The sequence below is a fragment of the Astatotilapia calliptera genome, chromosome 1 (genome assembly GCF_900246225.1).
Source record: "Astatotilapia calliptera chromosome 1, fAstCal1.2, whole genome shotgun sequence".
In the NCBI taxonomy this organism is placed as follows: domain Eukaryota; kingdom Metazoa; phylum Chordata; class Actinopteri; order Cichliformes; family Cichlidae; genus Astatotilapia; species Astatotilapia calliptera.
Window position 1 is genome coordinate 22,013,193 of NC_039302.1, and position 17,921 is coordinate 22,031,113.

Genomic DNA, 17,921 nt, shown 5'->3' on the forward strand with positions numbered 1-17,921 from the left:
AGTAACACCGTGAGGAACCTTGGAGTCATTTTTGACCAGGACATGTCCTTAAATGCACATATTAAACAAATATGTAAGACTGCGTTCTTCCATTTGCGCAACATCTCTAAAATTAGAAATATCCTGTCTCAGAGTGACGCTGAAAAACTAGTTCATGCATTTATTACTTCCAGGCTGGACTACTGTAATTCATTATTATCAGGAAGTCCTAAAAACTCCATGAAAAGCCTTCAGCTAATCCAAAATGCTGCAGCAAGAGTCCTGACAGGGACTAGAAAGAGAGAGCATATTTCTCCTGTTTTGGCTTCCCTTCATTGGCTTCCTGTTAAATCCAGAATTGAATTCAAAATCCTGCTCCTCACATACAAGGTCTTAAATAATCAGGCCCCATCTTATCTTAATGACCTTGTAGTACCATATCACCCTATTAGAGCACTTCGCTCTTGCACTGCTGTCTTACTTGTTGTTCCTAGAGTATTTAAAAGTAGAATGAGAGGGAGAGCCTTCAGTTTTCAGGCCCCTCTTCTATGGAAACTGAAAAGTTTCCAGTTTTGATTCGGGAGACAGACACTATCTCTACTTTTAAGATTAGGCTTAAAACTTTACTTTTTGCTAAAGCATATAGTTAGGGTTGGATCAGGTGACCCTGAATCCTCCCTTAGTTATGCTGCAATAGGCATAGGCTGCTGGGGGATTCCCATGATGCATTGAGTTTTTCCTTTTCAGTCACCTTTTTCACTCACTCTGTGTTAATAGACCTCTCTGCATTAAATTGTACTTGTTATTAATCTCTGTCTTCTGTCTTTCCTTCTCTCACCCCAACCGGTCGCAGCAGATGGCCGCCCCTCCCCGACCCTGGTTCTGTTGGAGGTTTCTTCCTTGTAAACAGGAGTTTTTCCTTCATACTGTCGCCAAAGTGCTTGCTCATAGGGGGTCATTTGATTGTTGGGTTTTTCTCTGTATGTATTATTGGAGGGTCTACCTTACAATATAAAGCGCCTTGCGGCGACTGTTGCTGTGATTTTCCGCTATATAAATAAAATTGAATTAAATTGAATTGAATAATAGAAAACTGCAAGCTAGAGACATATTTTTATAGCCTTTGTCTAATTTTAAAGCATCATTTAGCATCAGTATCACATTCTCTCCTTTGCTTTGTGAACCCTGTGGTCACTGGATGTTACAAATTTAATTAAAAGAAAGATCAAACTCTGGAAATGGCTTTAACTGAAAATTTCTAATGACAGTTTTTTTTAAACCTTCCTAACCAGTCACTACTGGTTAGGAGTAGTAACTGGTTAGGATTTGCTAAAGCTTCATCACAAGTTTTAGCAATGTGATAAAGTTCTAAGCCCATAAAATCATAGAGAAAAGGTGGCTGGTTTGCATTGCTTCTTCATGTTCCCAGCTTTACAATACCGTCACTAGATTTAGTAACTTTGCATATTTCTTTGGTGAGACTCCCCCAAAAATAGCATTTATCAAAAACAAAAACAAAAAAACCCCGCAATATCCTGTATGTGGCAATGTAAAAAATGTAACAGTTATTAACCAGCAGTGGGCAACTCCTCTGGCCGCAAAATGGGAGTCTAGTTGTATAGAGGTCGATAGGAAAATGAACTTTGGCCTCAGTAAACACTTTCCTGATGAGTTTATGGTCTCAATCACTAGATCATGTTTTACTGAATACAACATTCGGTTCATTATGTAAATTATACTTACCAATCAGTTTGTTAGCTGCACCTGTTTAAATGGTTGTTAATGGAAATATCTGCAATGGCAGCAATTCAATGCATTTAGGCATGCAGACATGATCAAGAAGACCTGCTTAAGTTCAAACCCAGAATCAGAATGAGGATGAAAGGTGATTTAAGTGACTTATTGCATTGGTTGTTGGCATCAGATAAGTGGTTTGAATTTTTTAGAAACTGCTGATTTACTGGCATTTTCCCATACACAAAAAAAGAGAAAATATCGAGTGATAGGCAGCTCACTGGGTGAAATACCTTGTTGATGCCAGAAGTCAGAGGAGAATGGCCAGACTACTTTGAGCCAACAGAAGGGTAACCCAAAAACAACTTGTTACAACCAAGGTATGCTGAAAACATCACACATTAAACCTTGAGGTGTGCTAAAGCAGCAGAATACCACACTGGACCACACTGAATGCCACTCCTGTCAGCCAAGAACAGGAAACTGAGTCAATAATTCCCCCTGGCTGACCAAAATTTAATGGTAAATGTAATTGGACTGGTTTTTATATTGTGCTATTAAACTCTACTTGAGCAACCAAAGCTCAAATTTCATAAAACTTGCTTCATTCACCCATTCAAACACATTTGTACAAGCACTTTTTTCTTCACCCAAGTGCTTACTGTATTCTGCATACTGTAGCATTCAAGGATCAAAGCACTAAATTCCTTATTACTAGATGACATGCATGGTACTGGGGATATTTATATTTTCTTAACACTTTAGTGCCCTTAGTGCCAAATGAGCATCATGTAAATCTCAGCCTACCTGAGCATTGTTGCTAACGATGCTCATCTCTTTATGATCACAGTGCATTTATCTTTGGATGACTGGTCCCAGCAGGATAATGTCCCATGTTACAAAGCTGAAATAATCTAAACTGGTTTCTTAAACATGACAATGAATTCACTAGACTGAAACGGCCTCCTTAGTCACCAGATCTCAATCCAGCAGAACACCTTTGGGATGTGGTGAGAACAGGAGATGCGAGGTATTTTCAGCAACTTGTTGAATCTATGCCACACAGAAATAAGGCAGTCCTGAAGGCAAAAGGGCGCCATCCCAACACTATCACAGTTCACTCAAAACTCTTACATAAAACATGCCTCACTCACTCATTCACACAAGCATTTGTTTCTATACCTAAGTGCTTTCTATCTTAAATTCACACACATTCATAATTTGATGAACACATCAGAGAACAACTCAGGGTTCAAGATCTGGCCGAAGAATTCTAAGACATTCAGACTGGAAAGTGGAACAACCAGGGATCAAACCATCAACCTTCCGATTAGAAGATGACCTACTTTACCCCCTCTTGACTTATAGCCATCCCTAGTGGGTATATAGTCTCCACTAGGGTGAGACCACCTTGTGACTGACATCCCTGCTGTATGAACATGCAGCATTCCTTGCTTTCTCAATCAGATTCTCTTGCTGCTCATTATCAGCACATCGTTAAAAAATTAATGACACTGATTGGCTTTTATTGCCAATACTGACCAGCAAGTAATGTTAAGTCAACCATTTCAGATCATCTCTACATTGGCTTTTTAACCTAAAATAAATAAAATAACATGATTTGTCTCGACTGCATTTCTAGTTTTTGTCCAACTTCTGGACTCTATATTAAATTCAGCTTTAGGTGCAAAAATATTTAATAAAAATATTTAAGCTACATCAAGGATTACATGGGTACTTTTGTAGATGTAGCTTTTTTTTAATGCATTTTGCCCTTTCACCCACACATAAAACCGGTGAAAACCAAGCCCTTTAAAAAAAGATTTTCAGATTTTCGTGCAGTGATATTTTTGAATATTCACTTAAACGGAAATTACAGTGGACCTGAAATCTGTTATTGTATGTTTACCAAGAAACAGATAATTAGAAAGTCCAGCTGTGACCTTAACCATACTCTGAAACCATCATTTAGAGGTGTAAACAGCCTTTTGACAGGTGAGCTTTAAGGTGGTTGCTAGAACATGCATGCGAGTTAAACGCTTACAGTCCAACATAATGGTGCACTTAAAAATGTAACTGAATCACATGCAGAGAAAAATATAAAAGTGGAGGAGGTAGACAGAAGGGCTAAGTAGCATACACCAGAGAGGTTTCGTAACAATTAGTATTTAAATATGAGCTGGGAGAGTGGAGGTGGGCACGTCCTCCCTCAACTGCCAATTTCATTTTCAGCATCATCTCAGACTTAACAAGTGGGAACAAGCATATACAAAGGTCTGTGAAGGATGTCAACACAGGTATACAATGTGAAAATTCTTTATGGTTACAGCTGTAACCATAAAGAGACGACAGATAGTGACAGTAGTTAGAGTGGATTTCTAACCACTGTCATACTCTGGCTCACAAGGTGTCACACAACACAACTTTAACCAATATTTAGAAATGTATTGACTAAAAGAGGCATAAAACATCATTAACTTTATGAGGTGTGTCAACAGTTGGAAAAATACTGTAATGTAAAATCTAAGATTACCAGGCTTAACCCAAACAAATAGCATGATACTGGGTGGATGGAGAGCAAGAAAGGCAGGTCTTAAATGCTCCAGTAAGACTGGTCAGGTACTCCCAATTGAACTGATGAACTCCACCTAGGAGGAACCTGCAAGGAAATACTGAGGGACAAACACCAGGCCCAGCCAAGGCAGTAAGCCATCACACGCCTCTCCATAAGAATGGAGTCATAATAACAGACTGATCTCAAATGAAATACAATAGGAGACGGAATGTTTTCAATGCCAGTCTAACATTACTTCTGACTTTTCAACAGGTGTAACAAAACAAAACCAAAAACTAGCCGAATAATCAATGAACCGTTTGTAAAAACAAAAGTTGATGGTTGTGATGGACCGAGTTGAAAAACAGGAGGAGCCCAGGAATTATTAGAAAAATATAGTTTCCATTTATTTAACCCCCAAAAATTATATTTACAAGACTAATAAATGTTGAGCTCATAAAAGCGGTCAAAGAAACAAAACTGAACTCAGGCAACGACTGCAAACTTAACAAACCAAATGACTGCTACAAACAAACATAATTGACCTCCACATGAAATGACATACAAGGGTATATATAATGGCTGATCAGACCATTGTGACACATGAGGGGTAACAAACAAAACACAATCATAAATCACAACCGATGCAGTACAATCTAGTTTGTTAATAAACTAAACACTAAAGAAGAAAATCAAAAAACCCCATTAAACCCTAAACTCAAATATTTAATTAAATACAAATACTTTGTTTTTAAAGTAAAGAAAACACACATTCCCCCCTTCAGCAGAAAGTGGTGGTGTGGTCCAATTATCTTCCTTCATATTTAATGGTTTCAAACCCTGGCTACCATCTTTTGTCCAGCAACTCCCAGGGATGATGGCAGGTAAGAAATAAAAGACAAAGGTTAGTCAGAAAGCAAAGAAACGAAGTAGTATGAATACATAAGTAAACTAAATGTGCGCGCGCTTACAAATAGAACAAATGTATCCAAACCAATCAATAAAGTTATTGGCAACTAAAATGTATTACTATGTTCAAATGAAGAATGAAAATACAAAAGTTACCGACTTTAGAGTGTGGCCACGGGTTTGGCCATCACAATGGTCGACACCCAGCATTGTTTCAACCCCTTTCACTACATCCTCAGCAACCTGATACCACAAGGAAGCAAAATAAGTGGGAAGAGGATGCAAGGATATAACCAAGTAGGTAACACACACACATTTGCCCAAACCACCTGTAAGTAGTTGTAGATAATCCATCCACCACCACCTAGGGATGGCAATCAAAAATTGTTGCCACTTAGGAAATATTAGAACTGGTTTTCTATTATCAATGCCTGCAGGTACTGGCAATGCACACTGATAGATTTTAGCTAATAAAGCAGTTATACCACAGCTGGCACACCAGAATTGACATAAACTTCTAAATATTTTACCTCCAATGGTGCCTTAACAAAATATGCTAATACACTATATTCTCGAGCACACAAAGCAGATAACGGACTTTACTATTCTACATGTCACAAACCAAAACAACTGCAATGGGTTGCATCCAGGATTCGACACAACTCATGAGCCAGAACAAGTAACAGGAGAAATACAGCTTTAGCCAAAATTGACCAGTGTATTCACTGAAAGAGAAACCATAATTAACTTTATGAGACCTGTGGTGTTGTTAGTGTATTTGCAGTTGGATAAATTTGAATATTAGGTTATATGGTGTTGTGTAGTGGAAAGCTTAAAATAATTAGGCTGAGGAGAACCAAACAAATGGCATGGCTGTAAAGAGAGGCAGCAAGACTGAGACAGCTGGTTCTTCAGTGCTCCAGAGGAAATGAACTCCAGCTAGCAGGAACCTGCAACAGGGCAACACAGAGGAGCAAACAGCAGGAAACATGCAGCAGGCCTAGCTGAGGCAGAGGACCATCACACCTCACATATCAGACATGCTGGGTCTGCAACAGCATTTGTATCACAGAAACACCAAGCTGAACTAGAGTTTCCACTGCTGAACATTTTCCTTCACTTGCAGAGGCACGATCTCAGTCCAGCACTTGACTGCATAATAATCTGAGTTATTCAAACACTGAATGCAGACAGGTTGCAGACACAAATGTAACAAAATCCACAGTACGTATTAGCACAATTTCATTTTCTTGGGAAATCCAGCTCTACAAGTCTACAATTTTTTCCTTCACAGACTCTGTAAGACTATATTCTGCTGCACTGGTCTTTGGGTAGCATGCTAATCCTCTTGATACAGTGCGTATGTGGAGAGATTAGCATCTTAAATTATTGATTCATCAAAATTATCAACAGATGTAAGATTATACAACTTCTTATGAGTTTTTTTTAAGTTACCCATGACTCCTCTTATGTTAGCTTTAAAGTCTGCGCTTCTTACAAAAATCTAAGCACCTTTCTGTTGTTTCTGGCCGTTGGATGAATTAATGCTAATGATAAAATATGCTTTTGCTTTAATCCTGTGAATACATCCTTTATTTAAAAAACAAAACAAAAAAACTATTATTTCCTACTTTTAAAGATTTGTGAGCTATGGACATAAATGTCTTTTGGAAAGTCACACTGATCTTTGACTAGTACTGGGAATTGAGAACATTTGTAGGCGAGAGCAAGTTTCAAATTCTCCAGTCCATTGGAATCGTAGGCTTATCTTTTAATCAATGGCATGGTTTTTCTGCATTGTGTATTGCATAACAATGATGTCAAACCCATGATAGTAAAAGCTTACACACGCACACAAGCTTGTGTCACATTCTTTGACTTCTATTTCTATGCTGGGTTCCAATTCAGACATAAAAACTTCTGTTTTAATGGTGTAATGTAAAAAGCAAACCTGGCTAAAACAAAAACACAATGGAACATTACCAGTCAGAGCCTGGAGCTCAACAACAAAATATTATGGGATCAGCTCGACAGAGAACAAAAGGGAGTAAACATCTGCTGAACGTCCCTCAAGAAGCCTGGAGAATTATTACCAAAGACTACATAATGAAATTACAAAAAAAAGCTGTCTAAGAGAGTTCAGGCTATGTATAAAGCTTTTTGCTTTATGTATTGTATATTCATGTATTTTTGCACCACTTTAAATAAATTGTGGCAGTCATTTCTCATCAAGCTATAAAGACATGAAGCATGGCTCAAGAGTTTTGCACAGTATTGTATTCACTTAAGCCTGGATTATACTATGTTATGGACAACTGAAGACCCAACAGCCGTGTAGGCATTCCGGTTCTAATTCTTCGAAATCCACAGCCTGGGCACATGTGTAGCTAATGCATTTTAATGCAAAATCTCCACGGACGAATCAGCATGGTTGCAAAAAAATGGCAGGCACATGCTTATGTGCAGGGGTGCACGTAAGTGATCCGCAGGTGCGCATGCGCTGTCAAAATAAAAGACGCGTACCAGATAAGAAGTTGCAACGCGCGTTTGCGTACATATAAAAGGTACTGTTTTTGTCCGCTAGAGTGGGATTTTCACGGCATATTCTGCAGCAAATCTCTGTGCGTTCATCATTTGTTTGAAGCCAGCTCACCTCCTGCAACCACTTTTCCGAGAATAGGCGCTTCTTTTGCGGTTCGGGCTCCTTCTGACATTTCTTTGGAGCTGGAGGAACACCAAAGTAATTGCTTAAAGGAGCTTGCTTCTTTGACATCTTTAAGAGTTCTAAACAAATGTCTGTCCTCCTCCAGAAAATCTTATGTACGCAAACGCGTGTTGCAATTTCTTACCTGGTGCGCGTTTTTTATTTTGACAGTGTATGCGCACCTGCGGACCACTTATGTGCACCCCTTCTTATGTGGTCCTTCATATCTGATGACGAAATTTACATCACTGAGACCCAAGCGGACCCTAAAAGAATTGCAGATGTGGAAAGCAATAAAAAAGGCTTTAATGTAATGGATGCTAGACCACATTAACTTTGAACTTTAACCACGATTATCTATTCTTGTGAAAATGTGACAGACAGACTATCCAATAATTCAAAATTATGATGCTGCCAACCACACCCGTCATCAGCGTGCTGTTTAGTCAATCAAAAATAAGTTATCTGAGCTGAGCCCCCCCCCAACTGCCTCCCTCTTCCCACTCCATCACACCTCCACAGATGCAGGGCCTTGGTGTACAGGTGCATCACTGAGGTGCAGGGGAGGCACTCCTCCTCTGTCCCCTTCTGGCCACCTGTGCCTCAATTTTATTTCACAACCTAGACATCCACATTACTAATATTCTCATAGCAGATACATACAGGGCCGTGGGGGTGGGCACACTATACGGCGTCCAGGTTGAATACAGTCTGTGTATTCAACCTCACCTCTGGTGTTGGTGCCCACCTCTCAATTTTAAATACATGTAGACATTGAGGGTTCTCGGGAGGGGCCGTGCTGACACCTGCTGCTTTCGGGCAGGAAGCACCATGCCCTTCCTGTGCTTTAAATGCACTTTAGAACAGCACGCAGCAACACCACATATGAGCGGGCGGAGAGAGTTATGCGATCTTCACACCCCCGTTCTCTGTTCGCCATCGGGGTCTGGGATGCTGGGCCTCACTGCTGTTGCAGGACCGGGGCGGTCTGCTTGTCTCCACCCCAGGGAAAAGGGCAACATCTCCTGGGTCTGGGGGCGAATTGCCCCTCTGGGGGTGATGGTACCTGGACCTGGGTTATAGAGTATGTTTGGGGAGTGAGGGTGTGCATACAGTGTTCATTTCTGCTTGTCTCCACGTTGGACGAGTGCTGAATATTCGTATATGTGTGCATGAGGGTGGAAATGCATGCTTGTGTCTGTGTGTGCCAGTTTCTCTATGTCTATGACTATGTGTCAGGACAGGTCTTAGACTTCACCTCTCTGGGAACATCTGGGCACCCCCCAGGTGTGGAGGCCTATTCCCCCCCCACTACACTCCCTGCCAGTGGCTGATGCCCTCAGCCGTTAGTGCACTAGTGGTTCTTGGTGTCCGGGGCTGGGCGCTCAGGTATCTACAGGCTCACTCCCAGTGGCTGCTTGGCGTGGCCTGGCTCAGCCTCTGGGCCCGGGGCTCGGTCCACTCTGGCACAGCTGTCTGATGGCCGAGCCTGCAGGCACGTTGCCGCAGCCCCCTGTAGCTTCTGCACCATGGCTGCTGGGTGACCCCCCCCCCCGTCTAGAGCTCTCGTCAGCTCTTTCCAGGTTAGCTTGGTTGGCTGCTGCCTCTAAACATATCATGCATTGTCGGTCTTGTGTGCTGCTCAGTAAGATTAAGTATTTATTATTTACAGATACCTATGCTTATGTTGGTTGTTGCTATAGTTTCCCTTCTGTGCTGTTTTCTTTTTGCTTGTTTTTTTTCTCAGCAGGTAGTGAAGCAAACTTTTAGTGTCTTTTCTCTCTATCCCTCTCCTCCTCCATTTGTCTTTCCCTCTCCTTCTCTTAACTCTCTTCCCAACTTCTCTGTTCTTTTTATTTCTCTTTCCCATCCCCGAGTCCTGGCCTTTCTAACTGTAATAACTTAAAATAAAAATAAATAATAAAGATCGAATAAACTATGAAAATCAAGTGGAGCAGTTTGGCAAAAGGTCCACTTGGGAAAGTCAATTGTTGGGCATTTTCTTGGCCTTCAGACAATAATTCTGATTGCTACAGTGTCATACAGGACAGGCAAAAAATAAAAAATAAAAAATAAAGTTATCTGTGTATAAGTTATTGGTCATTTGCCATTCTCAGCTAATTCATATTTCTGTCTGGGTGCCCTGACAACTTCAACAACTTTAAGTCTTTGATGATTTGAGGGCTTTGTGTGTTCAAGGTTGTGTTTTGTACATTCCAAGACACTCGTCTGCATGCCTTGGGTTGTGTTACTTTTTAATTCCCCTCAACTCGAAGCAGACTGGCTACTGTATTCTGACCTCCGACATCAACGAGGCATTTTCACCCAGAGAACTGCCACTCACTGGATGCTTTCTCTCTTTTGCACCATTCTCTGTAAACACTGAAGATGCTTGTATGGAAAAATCCGAGCAGCTCAGCAGTTTTTGAAATACTCAGACAACCCATCTGGCACCAACAACCAAGCCACATTCAAAAACACTTAAATGACCTTTCATCCTCATTTTGATGTTTGGTTTGAACCAGAGCAGAATTTATCATATCTACCTTCCTAAATGCATGTTGCTGCCATGCTATTGGCAGACTAGATAGTTTAGATATTTGCATTAACAAGCAGTTAAGCAAGTGTACCAAACAAAGTGGCGTGTGTGTGTGTGTGTGTGTGTGTGTGTGTGTGTGTGTGTGTGTGTGTGTGTGCGCGCGCACTCAACACAACTCACCAATAACTATTTTCAACTAAGAAGGAAAACGATGATCTGGTTTACTGAGAACTAAAGAAGGGATTCAATAGATAAGTGAAATTTAAGAAATACCCTCCAGAGAAAGCATTACAGACCAAATATTGAATCCAGCAACATAATTACAGGTCAAATATTTAACTTTTTTCCCCAACGTCAAATGATACCACTGAAGTACTGAATTTTCATATACAGCACTGGTCTCAGCCTCTCTCACTTACTCTTGGACATGACTACATATTTACTCCAATGCCTTTTGGCACAGATTCCATCTCATTGACTCCTCAACATGTTTTTAAAATTTTATTTTCTAGCTAGAGAACTTTGCACAGCAAAAGATAAAAACACGGGTTTCCAAACATTCCAACAGAAACCTATGAGAAACCTTAAGGTGTTCCTCTTCAAATAAAAGCATCAAGACTTGGTGCCTTTCTTTATAAATGTGAAAAACAATGCTGCCTGTGATCACCTTGCTTTTGTTTTCATCATGAAATTAAATACTAATGAGCATGCTAAATAAAATGCAATGCACAGCCCAGAAGTTTTTGGACAATTACACATTTTTGTATTTTTGCCTCTCTACACCCCCACAGCAGATTTTAAATCAATGATTTGATTGTTTAAATGTTTTATTTAAAGCCTTTGAGAGAAATGTTGCATTAAGTGTTTAGGAAGTGCAGCCATTTTTATAAGTACTTTCCCATTTACAAAGGATCAAAGTGATTTATAAAGTGACTAACGTCACTGATATATAAAGTGAAGTTTGAGTTGTTTTTAATACTTGCTTGAAGTTTCAGAACCCACGGCCATCACCAAATGCTCCATTTCCTCCCTTGAGATGCTCTGTTAGGCCTTTACTGCAGCGTCCTGTACCTGCTATTTGTTTGTGGGTTTCTGCCTTCAGTTATGTCATCAATAACTGAAAGGCATGCTCTAATGAGTTTAGATCAGGTTTCTAACTTTGTCATCGAAGGATATCCTATTTCTTTGCCTTGAGAAATTCTTGAGTTGCTTTTCCATATGTTTTGGGTCATAATCTATTTGCACTGTGAAGCACTGTCAAATCGGTTTTGCAGCATTTGACAGAATCTAAGCAGAGAGTACAGTCCTGAACACTTTTGAAGTCATCCTGCTGCTTTTATAAGCAGTCACGTCATCATTAGAAACTGCCAGCAATAGATTTCCATGCCATATTATTGCCTCCACAACATTTGACAGATGATGTGGCATTCTTCACACGATGAACTTTTTCACTTTCCTTGTTTATATTTTACTCTTCCCATCATTCCGGTACTAATCAATCTTGGTTTCATCTGTTGAAAGATTGCTTTTACAGAACTGTGCAGGCTCTTTAAGATGTTTTCTGGCCAAGCCTTATCTGGCCTTCTTGTTCTTGAATGTAATCAATGCTTTGCATCTTGTTGTAAACCCTCTTTAAATTCATGAAAGATCCTCTTGATTGTAGACTATGACAATCATACACCTACCTACTTGACAGTGTTCTTAAATGGGCTAGATGTTTTGAAGAGGTTTTCTTAACCCTTAGATGCACGAGTGACTCTACCCTAAACTCTTCCATAAGTGTGCCACTTTTGTCATTTCAGTTAATAATAATCATTTGTATTATATGGGGAGGGGTGTCCCCTTTGTTTTTTTCCATCCACCATTTCCACTAGCTTCCAGGCTGCACTAGGGCTGTGCGATATGACCAAAATCTCATATCCCGATATAAGAATTCTATCGTCCCGATAACAATATAAATCACAAAAATGTAACATTTTCTGTAAATTATGTGAATCTCGGGCAGCTCGACTTGCGGGAAGTGTTTCCAGCTGCGCGTAGTGTACCTGGAGTCGAGTGTTTTAACTGATGCATGAAACTATACATTTTTAGACATAAGTTGTAAAGGCCGCCGTTTTCTTTGTGAGTATTTATTACACGGCGTGCTGCGGGGAAAAGCCTGTTCTAACGTTTGAGTCTAAGGTTTATTTTTTCGCACCTGGCAGCTCTTTTTTACCTCTACTACTACTTCTACTACTCTCCGTAAATAATCTGCTCTTTCACGTGATTCAGTTTATTTTGAAAAGTCTCAACAGGATCTTGAGCTTTATTGTGAAAGGTTTATGTGAAACATAAACAAGCGGACACGCGATGGGGTTACCGTCGTTGTTGCTAACCACAACGCATAAAACAGGTGCTTGTCCGTCAGTAGTGTGGTTATATTAAATATAAGAGAAAGGAGAAATTAATGTAGCCACTACAGTGACCTTCAAAAGGATGAAAAAATATTGCTGTAAACAGTTTATTTTGCGACACCACGAAACAAACGATAGCATAAAATGAAACGATAGACGTTTTTATATCGTCATCCGATATACATCGTTATATCGAACAGCCCTACTCTGCACAGATGTTTCTGTATACTATGCCCACCACTTCGTTATGGTGTTCCATGTATGCCCTGCCTGCTAGCATCTTGCATCCTGCTGTTATGTGCTGGATTACACAGCCTCTATGGATCTTGTGCTCAGAGCTTGTTCCTGTGCTGCTGTGATTAGTGCCTCTGTGCTGTCTTTCAGTCCAGCCTGGTCCAGCCACAGGTAGGACTTCTGGATGTCAGCCACTTCCTCTATCTGCCGGTGGTACATACCGTGCAGGGGCTTTTCCTTCCATGATGGTTCCTCCTCTTTCTTGGATTTCTGCTGCCTGAGGTATTCACTGAGCATGTGGTCGGTTGGGGCCATCTTCCTCATGTAGTCATAGATGTTTGTGGTCTCATCCTGGACTGTGGTACTGACGCGCACCAGTCCCCGGCCTCCTTCCTTCCCCTTAGCAGACAGCCTCAGGGTGCTGGACTTGGAGTGAAACCCTTGATGCATGGTCAGGAGCTTCCTGGTCTTGATGTCTGTGGCTTCCATCTCATCCTTTGGCCAGCTTATTATCCCAGCAGGGTACCTGATCACAGGCAGGGCCTAGGTGTTGATAGCCCAGATCTTGTTATTACCATTAAGCAGCTGGATAGCGTAGTGGTAAGAGCGGGAGTCGCAAGTTCGATTCCCAACTGGGTTGTGTGTATCCAGTAAGGGTCCTAGGCTAGACCCACTATGCTAACCAAGCCCATCGCAGACATGAGCAAAACAGATAAATATGAAGCCATACTGGCTCGGACGTCGCCCGCATTAACAAGGTCCTCGTCAGGTACTAAGGAACCAGGGCTCCCTGATAAGAAGTGGGCTACTGGAACGAGAAGCCATCAGAGGACAAGAGACGAAAATAGGGCGCTGTTGGAATGCTACTACGCAAGTAACCCCAGCGGACGGGTTACATAAATAGGATGAGGGACCTATGGAATCTTCGATACCCACTACTGACGGTGAAACAACATTCGGAAGAAGGGACTGCTCTCACAGCTAGAGGTTGACGAAATACAACACACATGCTACGGCAAGGTGGAGCCAGGACGACAGGTCAGGGGGTAGATATCATCACTCCCACCCGAGATTGGGTACCAAGCTCCAAGTACAATGGAAGAAGGAACTGAGTGCGAGAGGAACTGACATTCAATTTATCATGTTTAATTTATCATGGATCAGGTAACAGGCCGCAAAACTTATTACTGAATTAAATTTGCAAGAGTTAATTAACTCTTGCAGCAATGTCAAACAACCCTTTTCCATGGTCATTTTTAAACTAAAAGGTATGCAGCACAGGTAAACACTGGTCAGCTTCTCCAGTTAAATACAGTTTAACTGTGGCAGTTGGCAACTGTGGCATCAGATGCAGCTGTAGTCATTTTAGCAGAGAAATGACTCAAAGACAGATTATTGTTAGCAAAACCTGCTCAGCAATGAGCAGTCATTTCAGCTCTATACAAAACTGATCAGTCTTGAGGTTTATAGTACAGGCTGCCACATGAGGCAGGTTTCACATAAAGGCAACAGCCCGCTTAGAACAAGAAGAGGTGTCAAGAGTCAAACTTCAAAACAAAAGTACAGAATTGCTCAGAATAACTTCACCTGTGTAAGGGTACACTCACACAGTTACAAGTGAACAGCATGCTGACGGATTTTCCCCACACATCAACAGTAATTACTGCATAATGTCATGAATGCATGACACCAATGTAATGATTCAGTAAAGCACTAGATGTTACAATCCTGGACAATGCATTGCTTTTAATGGAGAAAATCTTGAGGGATAGCTTATGAGGAAAGCAGCCCAGAAACTTTAGCAGCACACATCTTTGTGAGCCTCAACTTTCGTTCTTTTACCCAAGCTAGCCTGCCATTTTCCCTGGTTAGGTTTAGGGATTAGAGATCTGATCTAAATTTTTACAATTTGGGACACATGGTCAGTAGTGGACCTTGGATTTTTCGGTAGAGGAGGCCAAACTTTATGCTAAAATGGAGCAATTAAGTAAATATATTTTTTTAAACAAACTAAATAATAGTGGCAGTAGTAAGAGAGTGGAGGGGTGGTGGTGTAACGATCAAGTGTAAAACGTAACCCAATGTGTTCTCTTTTTGGCAACCTTGTGTTATCTTACTTTAGTTTTAATGTGTTTCTGAGACAAAGAGCACTCATTTACGGAATATTAAAGTCAGTGGTTCTAACTATTTGGGAAAATGCAATAAATGCCACTCACTTATTCAGTCTATTGTATTTTAGCTGACATCCAGCTTCACTCATCATGCATTATTTGGCAGTGTTGTGAGCTGATAATGTTATCTACTTAAAAACACTCAGTGGATGCCCAAGCTTTTCCTCAGATGGACTTTGTGACATGTTTAAACTTTGTACATTACTTTAAATAAGTACACTTGTTTGTCCTTGGGAGACCCATCTGTGTCTCTACCATAAGCTCAAACACGAGACACCACACCAGAGTGACAAAAGCTAATGACAGCATGTGTCAGATTTGACAAAACTGATGAGGGAGCCAGCCTTTGTGCAATTTCTGAACGCCCCCCTCGCCGGGCCCCCACACACTCCCAGAGTGATGTTGCGCACGGGGGCAGCGTGACCTTCCTGTCACCCATTCGGGCAACTTTTAAGCCCATAACTACGAGAGTCAAAATTTCACAAAAATCACGCATCAACCATGAAAGAAGCTCGCACCGAGTTGCGTACGCCGTTTGACAAAAATAAACCGGTGTCTGATTCTGTCTGCCAAACAGCCTGTGACACTAACGCCGCTGTCGAGGCTGTGATGACAAAATATCTTTTGGCACGTATGTGCACCTTCAGAACCATCACTCCGTCTGTAGCTATTCACCATGCCCGTTCGCTCAGCGCTGCTGTCACTTTACCACGACTTTCAACTCGGCGACAGACTGAGGAGTTCAGCCCGTAAATTACATCTTATCCATTTACTACAGTCGTGAAGAATTATGACAAAGTATATCAAAAGCGACATAAAGTATAAGCTTAAATTAGGCAATCTCGTCTTTGCCAAGCTTGAAAACGGGTTAGTTTCGCCTGTTAAAGGGCTTAGGACACCGCTTTTTGCATACGCGACGCCCTTCCCTTTACTTCCTAATTCCATTATTCGTCAATATTACAGAGGATTTTCCGTAGACATGTTTTTATCCTACCTCGTAAAGGTCTCCTGAAGCCATTCTTGGGTGCAGACAGCGGCGGCGCGGCGTTCTTGCCTGCCTTGTTGGCTTTTTTTGGACCCTACTCTCTCGGTGTTTCGGCGAAAGCCCCGATAGACGGGAATTAGCGAGCAGCCTTGTTATTCTGAGCAATCCGCAGCAGCAGATCAGACAGTGTCAATCGAGCCCGGCGGATCGTTCCACGCTTAAAACAAGCAACCATCGGGGCGGTGCTGTTTACATATACCGAAGTACAGGACTAAAAATTAGTCCCGGACTAAGAATGTAGCCTGATGGTCTGCATGCGCCCAGCTCATCTGAGCTCTGTTGCAATCCACTCAGCGGGAGACGTTATACGCGTTGTGTTTACACACACCAGCTGGGTCAGATCCCTTTCTATGATCCCCTTTACCTGTCCACTGTGGCGTCATAGAAAGATCTGACCTACCTTATTTGTATTCACCGGGAAATATCTAGAACAAGTTAAGCGGAACTATTTGTAATGATTCATCACTAGCTACTGATGTTGGTAGACCTTCTTACTGAACTTTGCATCAGCATCAAATATCTTTAAAATATTTATTTATTTATTAATAAATTAAAAACGATTAAAAACAAAAGGTTTGTTTTGCCCTGTTTCCAGGGGTTCTGATGGGTTCTCTCTGGGTCACCCAGCTTCCTTCTGAGTCTGGCACTTCTAAACTGGCCATAGAGCCGTGAATGGCTGTTTGTCTCTCTGTGTTTGCCCTCCACAGACTAGCAACCTGTCCAGGGTGTGGCCATCTTTCGTCCCATGACAACCGGGTAGGAACCCCTATCTAAAATCTGAAGAATAACTGGTTGTTTGGCACAGACCAGGTCTTGATCACAACATCTTTCGCAGAACCTTGGATGAATTACCTTAGAGTATGAAAACCTTAGAGTATGAATGCTTTTGCAGCATTTTCATATCCGCTCTACCTTAGAGCAAATGTGAAAATGCTGCTAAAGACCTTAAAAAAGACACCCACTACAAACAGGAGAATTTGAGTAATTTTCCTTCTCTAGGACACCAAAACTACAACCTAAAATACTGAAAAAGTTTTCAGTCATTATATGAAAATTAATCTAGAGTTGTATCACTTGAAACTGTTTTCAACAATATTTTATGGATTGAAACAAATCTGAAAATAAGCTGTAAATAAAAAAGAGCAAATGAACAACAAATTGCTCCTGTCAACTGAAAAATAGGAATCCACACTCTTCTAGTGAAATTCATGCAAGTACATGAAAATAAAGAAATGAAAATTAGCATAAAAATATTATTTGTATTAGTTCAAAAGAAAGAATAATCCAAACACTGCATGGTTTAAACAGTTATTCTGTCTGACTTTGCGTCAGATCCAGATCTTTGAAGTTGGGGCCCTCAGACCATTTCAGATGTTTTTGTTTGTCTTTAAATGTATTTCATTCTTTCTAGTAAAATGTTTGATATTGCATGTCTTATCCAGTGTGAAGCAGCTGATTTCTAAGTTTTCCTTTCAAATAATGCCGTTACCCTCTTGGCAGTTACAAAACTGAGGTTTATAAACGTTTGTTCATTTCTGTTATAACTTTAATCTTTAGGATACACACTGAATACAAATACTCTTAGGTATCGTGACAGTCCTTTTGCAATCTTTGCACTTGTCGCTTCCCAATATATTTCAAAATATTTCAGTGTTTCTA

General features: G+C 40.9%; 1 protein-coding gene across 1 annotated transcript in view; it reads right to left on the reverse strand.

Annotated features, from left to right (window-relative positions):
• LOC113023658 (chromodomain Y-like protein 2) overlaps positions 1-16,654 on the reverse strand; it is a 46,001-nt gene extending 29,347 nt beyond the window's left edge. Inside the window, exon 1 of the mRNA XM_026169898.1 lies at positions 16,212-16,654. Within this exon, the coding sequence (XP_026025683.1) occupies positions 16,212-16,235 (24 nt within the window). The 5' untranslated portion in view covers positions 16,236-16,654. The remainder of the gene's footprint in view (positions 1-16,211) is intronic.
• Between the last annotated feature and the right edge of the window lie 1,267 nt (positions 16,655-17,921).